This window comes from Rhipicephalus microplus, chromosome X, assembly GCF_043290135.1.
Source record: "Rhipicephalus microplus isolate Deutch F79 chromosome X, USDA_Rmic, whole genome shotgun sequence".
NCBI lineage: Eukaryota > Metazoa > Arthropoda > Arachnida > Ixodida > Ixodidae > Rhipicephalus > Rhipicephalus microplus.
The window spans coordinates 91,094,864-91,113,318 of NC_134710.1; the positions used below are offsets into that span (position 1 = coordinate 91,094,864).

General features: G+C 46.3%; 1 protein-coding gene across 1 annotated transcript; it reads right to left on the reverse strand.

Moving 5' to 3' along the window:
• Positions 1 to 10,618: 10,618 nt before the first annotated feature.
• Positions 10,619 to 17,089, reverse strand: LOC142775651 (uncharacterized). Its single transcript, XM_075877273.1, has 8 exons — positions 16,770 to 17,089; positions 15,717 to 15,846; positions 15,426 to 15,587; positions 14,910 to 14,969; positions 14,779 to 14,838; positions 14,609 to 14,713; positions 14,440 to 14,553; positions 10,619 to 14,144 (listed from the first exon to the last, which is right to left on the reverse strand). Exons 3-8 carry the CDS (start codon positions 15,487 to 15,489, stop codon positions 13,519 to 13,521), a joined length of 1,029 nt encoding a protein of 342 aa, XP_075733388.1. The 5' UTR covers positions 15,490 to 15,587; positions 15,717 to 15,846; positions 16,770 to 17,089; the 3' UTR covers positions 10,619 to 13,518.
• Positions 17,090 to 18,455: the final 1,366 nt, after the last annotated feature.

Consider the following 18,455-nt stretch of genomic DNA (forward strand, 5'->3'; position numbering starts at 1 on the left):
GCTCCTTCAATGCAACTTTAGCTGAGGCAAAGTATTTCGCACTCGACATGGAGTTCCTGTGTGAGGACGCGAGGAGCTTGACTTTCATAACATTCTAATAAAATTCTATAACATCCCAAAAAAGGTTCAGCTGATCTAACGCCTTGTGGAAATCTGTTTCATGTGAAGCAGACAGCGAGTGATGGTCTATCCTGTATTTTTCTTTTTTCTTTTGGATTTGGGCCAAGTGTATAGGTAGATCGACAGGTTTTTGTAAATGTAGCACAGTTGTGTGTACATAATGGGCTGATCAGGAACGTCGACTGTACTGTTACTCAAAGAATAACGTATGGACTTAAGTGCCGTAGGCACACACATTAAAGCAACGACGTCAGTATCACAGAAATTAACTGCCCTTCACAGTGCGATTATATGAATATCATATCAGCGTGTTCACGCTAACTGATATATGAATATCAGCGTGTTCCTCCGGGGTCGAGCAACGCATTGATATAGCTTCCTGGTTCATAGGAGTACGACTTTATTGTTGCTATATAAAAGTGAATTGAACACTGTAGTCACAATAACGGTAACCCGACATGACGTTTGTATATGATAGGAGTACATGTGTAATGTTGATTGCTTTGTTATAAACTTAGATAGCCAGCACGGCAACCACTATTCACGTTGCAATAACAAAGCGTCTGCGTAGTCTTTTTCCAAAGCAATTCCGAGGTCTGGCATAGTTCTGTGGTCGGATACCTGACTACCATAGGTGCTCGAAAGGGGGCGGGGCAGAAGGGGCGCCCCCTCCTTAGTCATCCAAGTGGGAAGTGCAAAAGTCAGACGTATACATTGACATAATAGGGGCAGCGCGCAAATAGTCCGCCCCATCCATTGATATGATAGGGAGGGGGGCGAACCTTCGCCCCCCCCCCCCTGTAGGGGAATCCAATGCAGGCCTAAGCTGGCTACCACGCAGAATCTTGCGTTGGATGCCTGTACGAATTGTGATTATTATTCCTTACATTCGTCGCATCAACGTTGCCGATGTCGGTTTTTCTTAACGCTCTCGCATTTGAGTTCACAATGTCCTCGCCGGGCCTGGGATGATTTTTAAAAAAATCAATCCACTGTGGCTCATAACGCTGCCCGTGGTATACGGGTATGTGCCACACGTATTGGGAAGAAAGGGTTCGACGAAGAACGTGACGAGATTTTTTTGATACTCATGTGACAGACAGACAGACAGACAGACAGACAGACAGACAGACAGATAGATAGATAGATACACAGACAGATAGATAGATAGATAGATACACAGACAGATAGACAGATAGATACACAGACAGATAGATAGATACACAGACAGATAGATAGATACACAGACAGACAGACAGACAGACAGACAGACAGACAGACAGACAGACAGACAGACAGACAGACAGACAGACAGACAGACAGACAGACAGACAGACAGACAGACAGACAGACAGACAGACAGACAGACAGATAGATAGATAGATAGATAGATAGATAGATAGATAGATAGATAGATAGATAGATAGATAGATAGATAGATAGATAGATAGATAGATAGATAGATAGATAGATAGATAGATAGATAGATAGATAGATAGATAGATAGATAGATAGATAGATAGATAGATAGATAGATAGATAGATAGATAGATAGATAGATAGATAGATAGATAGATAGATAGATAGATAGATAGATAGATAGATAGATAGATAGATAGATAGATAGATAGATAGATAGATAGATAGATAGATAGATAGATAGATAGATAGATAGATAGATAGATAGATAGATAGATAGATAGATAGATAGATAGATAGATAGGAGCGAATACTGTCCACGCTGCATCCACTACTTTTATTCTCTATTTGACAGGAAATCGCGTAGCTGCGCGTATTTTTCGTAATGGTGGATCACTCTGTAATATAAGGTGAACGATTTATATCTCTTTGTTTCAAGGTCAGGCTAGGACGGGCAGAAAATATCACGTGAGTTCACTAGATGTATGATCACTTATTCTTAGCGGTGTTCCCGTGACAAAGAGAAATTTATTATTGAAAAATATAGCCCCCGTTCACGTAGTATAAACTGTCCGGTAAAATAGCCATAATGAAATGCAGTTGCCTTTGAATCGTCTTAAGCAAATGCATAAAGTATTCTGTGAATCTTTATTGCGATAACAATTATATGGACAGTCTCGGCCGGTGTTTGCCGTCGCAGCCATTGCGCTAGCCTCCTCTTTCTGTGCAGCGAACATCGCCTTTCCGGTAAGCTTCGTATGCACGCGCGCTTATCCAATGCCACCTAGACTATCATGGCTTGCTTACTGCCGCCGTGACGTCACTCGTTCTTCCCGAGTGAGCGCTCGTATGGGAGGCTGTGAATTCATTGCCACCATCGTTTTCCGTTAAAATATAAAGCGTTCGCGGCAAGTTTTACATGCTTAGCAGCTTTATTCTGCCTTTTAGCTAAAAAAAAAGGCACCAGTTTAAGTAATGTATTGTGCTTTAGAGCATTTGGCAACTCACCTCTAAGCCATTTCTTCCACGAAAAAGCCAAAAAATGGCGCTGTCGAACGTGTGGTCGATCTTTAAGACCAAACTTACACACACACACACACACACACACACACACACACACACACACACACACACACACACACACACACACACACACACACACACACACACACACACACACACACACACACACTATCTAGAGAATGCCGAGAAACTGTTCCTCACTCATTTGGAAAGTTTCTGCAGCTTTATTTGTACTCTTTCCAACATCTGTCTTCATAGACACTTCGTTATTGATAAGACTATGTGCTGCTGTCACAAATATGGTATTTAGCAAAATATCAGGAAGATGTCTTCTGCAAAAGAAAACAAGAGCCTTCGTTTCACAAAAATTTCTTGTGACCGGAACAAGAAGCAGCGTTTCCTCTTTTGCTCTGGCCCCTCTTGCAGTGTTTCGTAGTCGGACATATAACTTAGGGCCTGTTAAAACTTAGTACTGGGTCTATATTAAATCGTGTAGCCCCCGTGGGCGCTACTACTTCACTGCCGGTTCTTGGATCGGTATATTTAGAAGTGTGGCAGCTTGGGCTAGTTGGTATGGCATGACGATAATTATAGCGCGAGAACAAAACGACGACAGAGACAAGAAGGACACGAAGCACGCTCGTGCCCTTCGTGTCCTTCTTGTCTGTCGTCGTTTTGTTCTCGCGCTATACCTATCGTCACGGTATATTTAGGTAGTGGTTCCTAAACATTCTAGCTTGAAGTAGAGATTACACACCTGAAAACCAATTAGGAAAACGCTTTGCCGTTGTCACAGGTCCCGTTAATTCGGGAGGCGATCGCCGGGCTAATTCCAAGGGCCGAAGTATCAGCCCCCCGAACCGCACCACGAAAGCGTGGACAATTTAGAAGTGGTCCTATTTGGCGCGCCAGCGGACGCCGGCTGTGGCCCAAAGAACAAGTCAGAGCCGAGAGTTGATAAACAACACAAAATTATATTCTCAATAATGGCAGATCAAAAACAATACACAAGTATGCACACTCCACAATAGTTAAGTACAACATGTCACCAATCAAACAACGTACTACACAGTACAATCAGCCACACTCGAAACAACTGACACAGACAACAATACGCACAACAATGCAGTCGCATGCATTGAACAACCAAGACACTTAAAGACTAAAGAGATAGAAAACCTATTCAGTCCAAAGTTCTTGGAACAAAAGTCTGGATGATACTTTTCCGAGAATCACTCACTCTAAGTACAGCGTTGTTGTCGTTCTGCTGCCCCCGAAGTTTCTCTTCCAGGAAACCTCGACTGCCCCCGAAGTTTCTCTTTTAGGAAACCTCGCGTCTTCACCTGACCACTCTCCAAGCTTCAACCTTCTTCACCGGAAACACGTCGGCTTCACAAAGGCAGCTGTTGCCACGCGTCTTCGGTCGATAGCGGTAGACACACGCTCTTGCCTGTAGCTCGAGCCTTCACCCCTGTCATGATATGCGCGGTAGGTTCATCTGGTGCGCGATGTTTGTGAGTTTGTGCTGTGCCGTACGCCGACGAAGATGACGATGAGACAAGGAAAAGGCGGAATCGTGTCGTGAAAGTCAAGCCAAGCCATGGGGGAGAGAAGAGGAAGACGACGACGGGGCGTTCGAGAAGAAGGATCGGAACGAAATAGTGGCAGGCTGAAGCGCTCGTCGGGTCGTGGTCCCGAAGCCTACCTGTGCCTGTGGTCCGCACGAGCCTGGCTCCCTTCTACCGTGTGATCCAGCAGCCGGCGCCGGTCCGTTGTACTCGGATCCGGGCGGTTTCCAGACCTGGGCCTACTACTGGCTGTCCGGGACGTGCTTGCCACACATCGACTCTGCCTCACGCTCCGCTCCGACGATGCCTGAGGCATCGCTGATGTCGGCGTAAGACGCAACGCAACGCATCGACTCATCTGCCTTCGACGTCACACGGTGAAGTGTTTCAAACCTTGTGTAGTGCAGTGGGGGACTACGCTAAGCGTCAGACCTTGTCTTTCGAGAACGTGTGTCGTGCTCGTACTTAAGGCAGTTCTTCGCTGTTGCCATGTAACACGCCAAGCTTCTTTATCGTTTTTTTTTTCGTGACATTAAAGCCTTATAACTCAAGTTGCAAATGTCTTCGTCAGTCTCGACAACGATTATTTAAGTTGCCGTGATTGCCCGAACCTTATCCCTCACAATTGGCGTCCGCACGACAGGACGAAGCCGTTTGCACTGGGTTGAAATCTATAGGGAAGATGAGTGAGCAAGAGCTTATAACGCTAGCGGAACGCATGGGGCTTCAAGGAGCCGAGCTAAAGACGTGGGTAGACGCGCGGTTAGAGCGGGCTCATGAGGAATCTGTGCAAGCGCGTGAAGAGCGTTCCGCGGAAAGGCAGGCGGCGAAGGAACGGTTGGAGATAGAAGAGAGAACTCTTCAACTGCGAATTCGATTAGCTGAGGTTGAAGGTAGCCGAGAGCCAACAGCACGGGACCGCGAACCTGAGAGGAGTCAAAGCCGCCCGTGCTTGATCAATCCTCACAACCTGATCCCAGTGTTTGACGAGGGGCGTGACGATCTCAATGCGTATCTCAAGAGGTTCGAACGCGTAGCAGTTGGTCAAGAGTGGCCTGAGGAGAAGTGGGCGACAGCGCTTAGTTTATGCCTCAGGGGGGAAGCATTGAAAGTCTTCGGTCGTCTGTCGCCAGAAGACTCAATGGATTACCAGAGTACGAAAGTGGCCTTGCTCCAGAGGTTTCGTTTCACAGCCGAAGGCTATCGCGAAAAGTTTCGGCAAAGCAAGCCTGAAGACGGCGAAACTGGTAAACAGTACGCCACGAGATTACAGAGTTACTTCGATAGATGGCTGGAAATGTCGGAAACGGACGAGGACTTTGCATCCGTGCGCAACCTCATTGTAGCTGAGCAGTTTCTGAATAACTGCCACGATCGCCTGGCACTTTTTCTAAGGGAGAAGAAATGCAGGACGGTAAAAGAAATGGCAGAAGCAGCTGATACCTTCTTGGAAGCCCAGCGGCAAACAAACCTGTTGGTATTTCGTACCAAGTCTGCAAACAACATTCCCAAGGAGCAAGAAGGATTTACTTATACCCAGCCTCCTCTTAGATGTTTCGTCTGTGATCGACCCGGCCACAGAGCATCTGATTGCCGCACGAAACCCCAACGAGTCTTCTGTGGGCACTGTCGGAAGCCCGGCCACGATGCAAGAGCATGCCCAAGCAACGGCGGGTCAAAGAAAATGACATCTTGCATCGTGTCTACTGACCAGAAGTCCGAGACGCCCCGATGTGCCGATGATTCATCACAAGATGAATATGTTGCTAGTGCACTCCGAACGCGCACCGCAACAGCTACACGAAACTTGCCGGTGTTACAGGGAGAAGTGTTTGGACATACTGTATCAGTCTTGAGGGATACTGGAAGCAACACCCTGGTCGTGCGGCGTTCCCTCGTTCCCGATGATGCGCTGACGGGTACTACCGCCACTATTTTATTGGCCGATGGTAGTTGCATCGAGGTACCGGAAGCAGAAGTACGGATTCTATCGCCCTATTTCACCGGAAATGCGATAGTCAAATGCATGACGTGGCCACTTTACGATGTCATCGTAGGAAATGTTCCCGGCGCCCGTGACGCTAATGACCCCGACTCAACGTGGAAGGAGTCAGTGAGCCTGAAGTCGGAAACTAATCAGGCATTGAATTCTGAAGAGAAATCCAAGGATGGATGCGGGACGAAGAGCACAGTCATGGTTTGTGTTTCAAGCAAAGGACATCGCCGGAAGCTCACGACTGCTAAATTTGGAAACTTAGAGGTGACACAGGAGTCATTTCGCCAAAAACAAGAGGAAGACCGGTCGCTGGATGTTTGTAGGGCGAAAATCGACACCCTCATCCGCGGTAAAGGAGCCACATACCACTCATTTATGTTCGAGAAAGGAATCTTGTACCGCGTTTACCACTTGACTCCGGGTAAATCAGTTCAACAAGCGGTGGTTCCAAAGGCGTTGCGTGTCCATGTGTTGCACTTGGCACATGAATCACCGATATCTGGTCACCAGGGTATCAAGAAGACGAAGGACCGAGTTTTGGAGTCGTTTTATTGGCCCGGTGTACAGGAGGAGGTACGAAGATTCGTAAGATCATGCGACGCATGCCAAAGGACATATCCCAAAGGCAAAGTAGGCAAGGCGCCTCTTGGACGAATGCCTTTGATTGACACACCATTCGAACGTGTGGCCGTTGATATCATTGGACCTCTGACGCCGATTTCAAAGAAGGGTAATCGGTACATTCTTACCCTTGTGGATTTCGCCACTCGGTACCCGGACGCGGTGGCTTTGCCCGCAATTGATTCGGCAACAGTAGCAGATGGACTACTGGAGATGTTCTCTCGAATAGGATTTCCACGGGAGATCCTCTGTGATCAAGCATCTTGCTTCACGTCAGGCCTGATGGAAGAGGTGAATGCTCTGCTTGCTATTCGACATTTGAGCTCGACGCCTTACCACCCGATATACAATGGCTTGGTCGAAAGGTTCAACGGCACTTTGAAACAGATGTTGCGCAGGTTGTGCCAAGAGAAGCCGAAGTCATGGGACCGATTTCTTGCGCCTCTGTTATTCGCCTATCGAGAAGTACCTCAGGCCAGTATGGGCTTCTCGCCGTTTGAACTGATCTACGGCCGGCACGTCCGAGGACCCCTGGATATATTGAAGGAACTCTGGACAGGGGAAGACCTAGAGGAAGATATCAAGACTACTTACGGATACGTGCTTGATCTGAGAGAACGTCTTGAACGCACCTTGAAGCTGGCTCAAGAGAATCTCTCCCGAGCTCAACACTCGCAAAAGAAGTATTATGACCGAACCTCCAAAACCCGACAGCTCAAAGTTGGTGACCGGGCTCTTATATTGCTCCCAACCAGGGAAAACAAGCTTCTTATGCACTGGAAGGGACCATTTCCGGTTACAGGAAAAAAGAATGACCACGACTATTGGTTGGACCTTGGGCACACCACGAAAATGTTTCACATAAACATGCTCAAGCGCTACGAAGAACGTCAACCAGAAGTCACTAGTCAAGCTTCATCGTTCGTTGTAGTCGAAGAAGGAGAGTCGGATTCACCCCTCCCTACATTTAAAGTAAATGAAGGGAAAGGTATTGAGTCGGTCACACTCGGAAGTAATTTAGACGAAGCACAACGCGATGATATGTGCAATCTCTTGGAGGAATTCCGAGACATATTTTCCGAAGTTCCTGGGAAGACGAACCTCCTAGAGTGCCGGCTAGAGCTTACTACAACAAAACCAATCAGCACGTCACAGTATCCGTTGCCGTTTGCAATGAAGGAAATAGTAGAGAAGGAGGTTCAAGATATGCTGAAGTTGGGAGTTATTGAACGATCCCATTCGCCGTATAACTCACCCTTGGTCCTGGTTAAGAAACCGGACAATAGCTTTCGCGCGTGCATTGACTTCCGTCACATTAATGAGGTTCTGGTGTCCGATTCTGAACCCATACCCAGAACTGACATTATGTTTGCTGAAGTCGGCACGAAGTCGGTTTTCTCAAAGTTAGATCTTACAAAGGGCTATTGGCAAGTACCCTTAGAGGAAAGTTCTCGTCCGAAAACAGCTTTTTCAACGCAATCTGGACACTACCATTTTCTCTATATGCCTTTTGGGATTAAGACAGCCTCGGCCATATTCACACGATTGATGAGGACATTACTGCACGGCATTCCAAACACAGTACATTACATAGACGATGTTCTAATTGCCACAGCTACGTGGGAGGAGCATCTAGTGACATTGAAACAGTTGTTTCAGAGGATCCGAGAAGCAGGCCTACGGATCAAACCTCAAAAATGTGAGATCGGAATGACTTCTGTCATCTTCCTTGGGCATCACCTCGGCGATGGTACAATCCGCCCAGTAGAAAGCACGATAGCGAAGATCGCTAAAGCCCCAAGACCGGAAACGAAGAAGCAACTTCGCTCTTTTCTCGGCTTGGCGGGATATTACCGAGACCTCATACCTCACTATGCCCAGAAAGCGAAACCACTGACTGAAATGACAAGAAAGATGGAAAAGAACAAGTTAGCGTGGAATACCGAAAGAGAAGAGGCATTTGAAACCCTCAAACAAGCTCTAGCATCTACGCCAGTAGTCAAGGCTGTTGACATAAAGAAACCCTTCGTATTACGTACAGATGCATCTGATAGGTGTATAGGCGCTGTGCTTATGCAGGAACACGAGGGTCTTCTTCACCCGGTGTCATATGCCAGCCGCCAACTTATGCCCCGGAAAGAGAGATACTCTGCAATTGAAAGAGAGTGTTTAGCGTTAGTTTGGGCGATCGCGAAATTTCATATCTTCCTTTATGGAACCTCCTTCGTCGTTCAGACTGACCATCAACCGCTACGATACCTCTCTCAAGCCAAGCATTTGAACAGCCGGATCTTGCGCTGGAGTCTCGCATTGCAAGAGTACACCTTTCGCGTTGAGCATATCAAAGGATCAGAGAACGTAGGTGCTGATTATATGAGCAGGCTACAGGTGTAGGTGCTAGCTATACCACATTAATGTAATAATGTACCATATGCCTAGGGACTCTCACATACAGACTATTCTCTTGGTGCAATAGTTCTGTACATTTGTTTGTCGTAAGTCTTGTCTCCCGCGCACTTTGGACAGTTTTTTTTTTAAAAACAAAACTTTTGAAAGGGGGGACTTTTGTCATGATATGCGCGGTAGGTTCATCTGGTGCGCGATGTTTGTGAGTTTGTGCTGTGCCGTACGCCGACGAAGATGACGATGAGACAAGGAAAAGGCGGAATCGTGTCGTGAAAGTCAAGCCAAGCCATGGGGGAGAGAAGAGGAAGACGACGACGGGGCGTTCGAGAAGAAGGATCGGAACGAAATAGTGGCAGGCTGAAGCGCTCGTCGGGTCGTGGTCCCGAAGCCTACCTGTGCCTGTGGTCCGCACGAGCCTGGATCCCTTCTACCGTGTGATCCAGCAGCCGGCGCCGGTCCGTTGTACTCGGATCCGGGCGGTTTCCAGACCTGGGCCTACTACTGGCTGTCCGGGACGTGCTTGCCACACATCGACTCTGCCTCACGCTCCGCTCCGACGATGCCTGAGGCATCGCTGATGTCGGCGTAAGACGCAACGCAACGCATCGACTCATCTGCCTTCGACGTCACACGGTGAAGTGTTTCAAACCTTGTGTAGTGCAGTGGGGGACTACGCTAAGCGTCAGACCTTGTCTTTCGAGAACGTGTGTCGTGCTCGTACTTAAGGCAGTTCTTCGCTGTTGCCATGTAACACGCCAAGCTTCTTTATCGTTTTTTTTTCGTGACATTAAAGCCTTATAACTCAAGTTGCAAATGTCTTCGTCAGTCTCGACAACGATTATTTAAGTTGCCGTGATTGCCCGAACCTTATCCCTCACAACCCCTCAGGTGGAAATCCTCTTCTTCTCCTGCTTTGTCCCTATGGACAAAACCTTCGCCGGTTACACGGCGGAATCCCTACACGCTCTGGCGCTAACTTCCGTCTTCTCCTGATCTCCCATCTCGGCTGCTCGATTAAATACCTTCCGCGCGAGATTCCAGAAAGTTCTCATCATTTCGTCGGCGTGATACGAAGCGAGGACTGGGGAGAGGGCGAGACGGTTCGAAGGCCGTCCGCGACGGATGACGCAACCCGGCCATAGAGAAATAAAGGTTAAGAGTGGACACTTCCGTAGACCCCAGCGGCCCAATCGACCCTAGCACACCTAGTGGTTGGTGAGAGCAAGTGGCGTGCGCTTCCGGTTTCGGTTTCACTGGCGCAAATTTTGAATTACTTTGCATAACCGACGTTTGGCTATGACGAAAGTTCATGATTTCAGACCACTATTCATCGCCCAAATGGATAGTTTTTGTAGGTTGTTTTGATTTAGCGATTCCCTGTTTTGTTTTGTTCAGTGGTTCGTGCGAATCGGTCGTGACGCAATTTTTATTTCGATTAAGTTATAATAAAAACAGATGCAGGTAATGATAATTCACTACGGTTTTATTCATCGCGCTTGTGTTTTTCTTTTGGAACAAGTGATCAATGTATATATCAGTCAAAGAAACAGAGCATCCGCAATGTTTTATTCAAAGGCAAGGTAGAGTATGAGAATATAAAAAGCACAATATGACAAAGGTAGACAACAAATGCATCTTGCCTTACAAATAAATTGTAACAAATATTGTAACAAATACATAGAGAACACAGACAACGCACACATCGCTAGAGTTGGCAGAAGCCGCGAAGCTGGTGAAGTATGACACACCGGGCCAGTGGGTAAGGATCTATGGCAAAAACACAGCGCACAATGCTGATGAAGAAGTGACATATAGACAGCAATGAAGTCGCGAATCACGCCTGGGCTTAACCGAAATAATGCATAGAAAAAAAGAGCGCACAGAAACCACACGACACAATATAGCAGAAAGGCAAAGGTGTAGTGTGCTGGCTGTGCTTAAGAACAGCTAGTCCAAAATGAAAAAAAGCAGACTTGATGCCTGCTTGTCCTCACAAAGGTAGGGTTTTGCAGCTTGCTCACTACGTGAAAGACAAACTTTATGCTACAACACTGGCAGGTCTTGTGGCTTTTGTTATGCGTCGCCTTCATCAAAAACTTAAGATCCCAAGTGATTTGCGTCTGGGTGTTGCTGTGACGCTTGCGAGCTAAAATAGATTGTAGTCATCACTTTATCCAGAATTGTGGACTTTAATTGGTGCTACGAGAGCAGTATTACAGGGCTAATAAATAGCAGAAGGAAACCACTTTGGCTCATTATTTTTCACAAAGGCTCTACATCGTACGTTATCACTCACGAGCTATATAAAAATAAAATGGCAGCGTCCGCAGCCCCATCAAACACTACAAGTTTGGGTATTCTTTTGAAAATTTTGATGGGCGAGATGAGGAGGTTGATGAGAAGCTAAAATACGAAAAGCGTGATAACGTGAACCGTGCCCACTTCATACTGTGTTCCTTACCCGCTCGAAGACATTTCAACAAGCGGTTTTGTCATCGATATATTACTTGAGCTGGAGAGATAAAGCATACACAGTGACAGAGTGAGCCACAGTAAAGTGTACAGTTTGCCCGCATTTGCTACAAAAATACAGACAGGATACCCAACATTCTTTTTAAGGTTATGCAAATCACTTCGAGCGAATGCACAGTGTCCCTACTCCTCATAGCGGGTAACCTAAACAATGTATGCAACGAAGGAGTGGCTAGTCTAGTTGAGCTGAATATAAGCATATAAGACCATAATGAAGTCTGCTGTAACGAAGTAATAACATAACAAAGCTGTTGCAGGATTCGGCTCAACTCGAATACTTTAGTGTAAACCCGCCGCTAATTGCTAACCTTTGAACTTGTCAAGCTGTATGCCCGAGATTGAAGACTGGAACCTAACCCTATCTAATTTCGGTTCACAAAACGCACATGCCAACATAAATGAACCCGGCAAAACATTTTCAGAAACTTCGCGCGAAACCCAGCAGAGCAGAAATGAAAATCGCCAACACTTGACAGATGGTGATACAAAACATCGCACACTTTCAGGTGATGTGCAGTGGCCTCAATTATGGCAAGAAAGTGAGATTCAAGTTGCTGTACGTATGCAAAAGCTGCTTCTGATGGCACAGTGAGATTCCCAAAAAGTTTGCTGGGGACGTGGTATGCTTTCAGCGTTGTGAAATACTGGTGGGTACCCTTAACCGTCTCACTGTCGTCTTTCAGTAACTGTGGGAAACTGCAACCGTCACATGCATTCCGAAGGAAGTGTTTGATGAGAAAACCAGCTACATAATATGCAGCGGAGTCATCGATAATATGGGAGTGAATGTTTGTCGCAAGTTCAGAGAGATCGTCTAGAGCGGGAAAGTCATCAGGCTGTGGCTGTGCACACTCCTCATTATCTACAAGAGACGCACTGGTGAGGGAGAATGGCAAGAGCTGCTCCTGGAGGAGGTCACATTCATCATCCTCGACATTTCCGTATTCTGACAGCTTGAAGAGTTTTCTTATGCAGATGTGCTTCAGGCCACAAATAAATTGTGCTACATTGGGGTTGGTGTTGCAACCCTGTTTTTGCCTAATGTGGCCAAATATGTTCTCCAGAGGATCCTGTTGAAGCCTGCGTGTTAACAGGTATTCAAAATTGTAATTTTTGAAGAGGTCGTCCCATAGTTGACAAATTGCCTGAATTGTAATGTGCCAACCTACGATGATTTGTGGTTGACGTCTGCCAGCAAACTGCCATGATGCAATCCAGGGAAGCTGGCCTCGGAGGAAGTCAATCAGCTCTGAATCATTTTTCATGATTGCATGCCGCAGCTTTTGCGAAGTTTTTTTTACTCGAGCTGTTCAAAGCATCGAAAATCCTGTCCATACGATCACAAAATTGAGCTGTAGTGATGGCCGAGGCAGGCAGCACCTTCGCATACACCATTGCCGTGATAGCAATCGAAACTGATGCACTGAGGAGCTGAGTTGCTCTGCTGACCTTCATATTAGAAAAAGGTTTCTGATGAACGTGCCGTTCAGTCAACTTTGGAGCCAATCGCAACCGCAACTCATGTGAGGATTGGTAAAGGCTTACAATGTGCGACCAGTTAACGATGTCATCCCCAATGTATAGCTTGTGTGCTTGGACATTATTGCGCGTTGTTTTAATTAAATGCAGAACATCAAAAATGTAATATACCCGCTCACCATTAACTTCAAAAAAAAGGCTTTGCTACAGTCACTCTTAGTTGGTTAGCGAGACTTACATTTGAACTGCCCTGGTCACAAATGACTGCTTTCACTGCAATATTAATGCTCCTAAGCTCCAAAATGAGTGACACCAGCAAGTTATGCATAACAGATGATGGTGTTGATGTGTGCCCTATAGTTTAACCGGTTGAACCCACTTTCTTGAAACGCCAACAAGAAGAAAAACCAGTGCTCGATCAGCGATGGTTGAAGTGCGATGAGTGCCATCATCTGTAAAACCCTGGACAACGTCTCTTGCAGCATCATGGTACAAATTCTTTTTGAGTGCTATTTCGTCGAAAACTAAAGCGCACACTCGGTCCCGTTCATTCCAAGCTTGAGTATTTGTTGCAATGGAAGAAAGGATTCCTGGAATTATGCCTGGAGTCATCTTTACATTAGCTAGCCACCTCCTTAATGAACGCCGGGAGGGCAAAGAAAAATATGGAGCCAGAAATCGGTATGCTCGCGGACCACGGAAGTTTAAGTGAAGAGCAAATTTCTTGAACCACACGGGAAACCGCTTGCCCTTGCGTTTGGGCCTCAAGCGAACATGTGCAGAAAGAAGTTTAAAAACCTCCTCGGTGACGTGCGGTCGGATAACTTCAAGGGCCTTCGAAGTCGATGACGGTGCTTGGTGAGGCTGTCTCTGCAGTCTTTTGATAGTTTTCCGCTGTGCTGCTACTTTGGCTTGCAGATGTTTAATGGTTTGCTTGTACTTCATTGATGGAGACATTGTCGCTGGCACACAGGAACGCACTGCAATAAACAAAAAAATTGTTGTAAAAGCGAAGAACAACTAACCCCATACGAGCACTTTCCTCGCTCTTTCAGACCCAAGGTGCACAACTTTCTGTGGTACAAAGTTTTCGATTCCACTACCTAAAAACAAACCATTCACAATGTTGACAATGCACAAAAAAATGAAAATCACTGAGAGCCCACCCTTACATTTTGTAAGTGCACACGTAGTGTGCTTTTGAGGATAGTTTCCTCAGAATGTCCTAAACATAAAATAGCACATTAAAAACTGCTGCAATAAAAGCATAGTCACCATTTTCTCTAGGGCACTCAGGCGTGGAGCTGTTGGCGGAGACGTCTTCTGGAGGGTCTTGTGAAGCTTGTTCAGTGCCTCGGACAGTGCTGTCGGAACAATCTTGCAAGCGGCCTGCGGAAGTCTCTATATCAATCCACTCTGGTGTTGAAGTGAACATACAACTTACCGGTCACACAAGTTCCTTTTGTGACAGCTGAACGACTGGTTAAGGTTTTCTCCGGCAATACGAAATCAGCAGAAATTCTTTCACCAGCTACAACGGAGCTGCCACCTGCAGAGGTTTGGTCAACAGTCAATTTGGGTAAAAAAAAAAAGAAATCGCCACACTGAACGCACCCTGTTCATCGGGGCACCTCAATGTGTGGGAGCCGCTTTTTGAAGCCTCTACCGCAGGTCCTGAAGAAATGAAATCACGACAATGTGTCAGTAAGAGGCTTAAAATAACACAAACTGAAGCTCATCCGCACCTTGCAGTGCAGCTTCTGCAGCCATGTCACAGTCACTACTTGAAGCGACGCTCAGAGAACCTGCATATATGTGCAGTTGGTACAAGTTACAAAGCTTGTAGCATGGGGAAACTTAAACAGCTCTTTCAAACGCATAAATTGGTCGAACGTAGAAGAAAAGAGAAGGCACCAACTAGGAAACAAGTAATTTGTGATTTTTGGAATTATCAACAGTGGCAGCTTTAACTGATGAAAGGTATACGTACATGTGCACTCAGGCTTGAAGATAACGTAAAATAGCCCTTTAAAGTCTTTCAAAACAAGTTGCGCAGGTCCAGAGCATCAAAAAATGACAGAAATGTAAAGCTGCTGTTAGGAAGGTAATAGCCCACAATTCACAGAATTTAAGACTTTCCAAGTGTTACTTCTGTAGTGAGGTTTCTCCATCGGCTACAAAGATCTTCACGGTTAACTGTCGCCACTGATTCAATACAAGTGGCTGCTATGCACATATTTGAGTTTCAGTCAATCACTTACATGGTGCAGCTGGTTGCACACTGGGAACAGCCATTCTTGTAAGCCTTGTGTGCCCAGGGTCCATGAAACTTTGAGCAGTAAAATGGTCGCTACAAACCCTGTACGTTGCGTACAATAGGCTGGCCGGCTTACTCAGGAGATCATCGCGTCCATGCTTTCATCCTGCATTGGCAATGAACTATCAGCTGAAAGGGGAAGTGCTTGAATAGTGATTTTTTATTGTTACCCTCACTTAGCAAGTACGAACAGTAAGCCTACAGACATGCAAACCATACAAAAGCTTTAACACACCTGCCGTCCCGTGGTACGCGGAAGAAACTCGTCCCAGGCTTCTTGTGGGTTCTGCCATTGTCGAAGCACCACGATACACAACAGTAGCTACCGTAGCTTGTACCGCCGGACGGCATGGCGTCAGCGCGGTCTGAAAATGTTAGTAAGTGGATGGTTCGCTGTCAAATTACGAAAAAGATATGTGCACGTCATAAGTGTACCAGCAAACCCCTTTGAATGATTAGCTAATCGATGCACAATACAAAACCAGTGATACATGTCTGACCCATAGAACTCTGACTTACAAAGATATACGTCAAGACCACGTACAAAGATCTTCAGAAGTTTCCAGGCCGCTATCCCTTGTAATGCAATGGTATCGTGGCCTGGAAACTTTAGAACACCTTCGTGCGTACGCCGTATCAGCACAGTACATTGGGAAGAAAAATCGTAGTTGAAATTTGTGCGGTAAAATTATATTGGAAACGTCAAAAAAATTTGTGGGCAGCTAGCACTAGTGGCACAAGGCTAGCGAAGAAACGAAGATGATGGCCACTTGGCTAGTCCAGATTTGCCTCCGGTACACCAAGAATTATTCGTGTTCCGAGCCTTCGGGAAACGCGTCGTGAAGCATGCGAGGCCCAGCGAACGATTCTCAATATTTTGCACCGAGCCACCGAGCCTATGACCTAGCTGCCCAGCTATGCTCAGCGCACAGACGCTCGCGTTCGTGGCAGACGCAGCACGCGTCGCCTCGGCTTGACGCCGTGCCGCCTTTGCTATACTGCATACGTTGCACAATGTTCCCGTCTAGCCGCCGCATAGAGCCACAAACTTTCTTTTTAGCGAACCTCCCAGTCCTTACAAGCTTCAGAAAAAGGTTACAACTGCGTGAATGAGACGCCACGTAAGAAACAAACTCGCACACATGAAGCGCAACGTGTGTGTGTGTGCATCTTTCTATGTTTGTTGCATGGTGTCTTATTCGCGCAGGCGTAATTGTTTTCTGAAAAAATGACCCAACAAGACCAACAACATGTCATTCAACAAGCTTCGCTTGAAAACGTGCCTCACCTGTTATCTCACGCTTGAAAACGCCGACGCAGCCGACGTTGACGAAAGCGACGAAAGCGTCTCGCTGTCAGTCATGCATGGGCTTGTCGCTGGGTAGATGGTGTTTATGACAGTACGGCTGAAGAAAAATAATCGCGTAAGGTGTGTTGAATAAATCGTTTTTATGTATAAAAAACATACCAAATTTGGGCGTATAATTATTAATTTGTGAAAACAATTCTGTTGCATTGATTATAACTGTGTTTTTTTGCGCTTGCGCCCTCTGACGTTTGGTGAGAGCACTAGTTCGTTACGTAGTCGTGACGCACTTCCTGAGGCCAGGTTTTGCGGAGTGTCCGCTCTTGTCTTCTTCTTTCTCTATGACCCGGCATCACCCCACCCCTTTCCATCTAGAACATTCGAGGGCTTGCTCGGGCGCCGATGAGAGGAGGTTCGTCGGCGAACCCACGCTTCCGAGGGGAGAAGGACGCGCGCCCGGGGAGTCTTTGGATGCTTGTTTTCTTTTTTTTTATCGTTGACCTCGGGGCGTCTCATCCGCGTTTTATCGCGAGAATTTGGCGGCGCGCCCTTTTTGAGCGCTCGTTTTGTGACTGCCGTAAGTGTCTACACGCATCTAAATTTCAAGCGAATATATTAGACTAAGATGCTGACTGCAATAAAGTGCTATGAATACCAGCAAAAAAATAATATGCACGAAACCGGTGCATTAAGTTATTCCTTCCAATTTTATCAACCAAGTGAACAGAAGTAATACAAGTCCGCGGCTCTGATTGCCAATAGCAAAATGTTTACCGACCCTGAAGGAAAAACGCCTGTTCTGAAAATGCACTGTTCTGAAAATGGGCTCAACTATCTGGGCTGGTATACTTTATAATATTTACGGGAACATTTTATGAAGCTACTTATACAGCGTTGAAGTAGGTTGATCAAATATAGAAAGTTTTGGCAATTCAACGAACAATTGATTAGTTATCACATGTCATTCTATTAAAAGAGGGCCGTGCCACTAAAACAACTATGAAACAAAATTCTACGTACTTTTATTACAGTACTTCATGTTTGATTTCGAAGAAAAGGATTTCGAAAAAAGATTTCGAAAAAAATTCCGGTAATTGATTGATATGTGGAATTTAACGTCCCAAAACCACCATATGATTATGCGAGACGTCGCAGTGAAGGGCTCCGGAAATTTCGACCACCTGGGGTTCCTTAACGTGCACCCGAATATGAGCACATGGGCCTACACCATTTTCGATGGAGGCGAAAGTGTATCCTGTGTGCCCGGGAGCACATGGGCCTACAGCATTTTCGCCTTCATCGCAAATGCAGCCGCCGCAGCTGGGATTTGATCCCGCGACCTGCCGGTCAGTAGCCGAGTACCTTAGCCACTAGACCACCACGCTGGAGCCAAAATGCCGGTTAAAAGTCCTGGTTTATTAACCTGGAGTTTGGGACCATCTGGTCGCACATACCGAATTTGCCGAGAATGGCGTATCCTGCATTAGGAAAATCGAAGAAACCACTCGTTGTCTTGTGCCACATCAAGAGCTCTCTATTTTTTGGTATACTTTCTTGCCACCATCATACGTCCCTGTTAATTTTGTGTTACTCTCAATTTCACGACCCACAGGTGGTGCGACTGCACATCCATTAGGTGGTCGTTGAGATGATCGCACCGATAAAGAC

Coding starts and splice junctions, on each gene's coding strand:
- LOC142775651 (XM_075877273.1), bottom strand. CDS start 15,489: ATGGACCCTGGGCACACAAGGCTTACAAGAATGGCTGTTCCCAGTGTG. Junction 14,970..15,425: donor TGTGCAACCAGCTGCACCAT/GTAAGTGATTGA, acceptor ACATATATGCAG/GTTCTCTGAGCGTCGCTTCA. Junction 14,714..14,778: donor GAGGTGCCCCGATGAACAGG/GTGCGTTCAGTG, acceptor AAACCTCTGCAG/GTGGCAGCTCCGTTGTAGCT.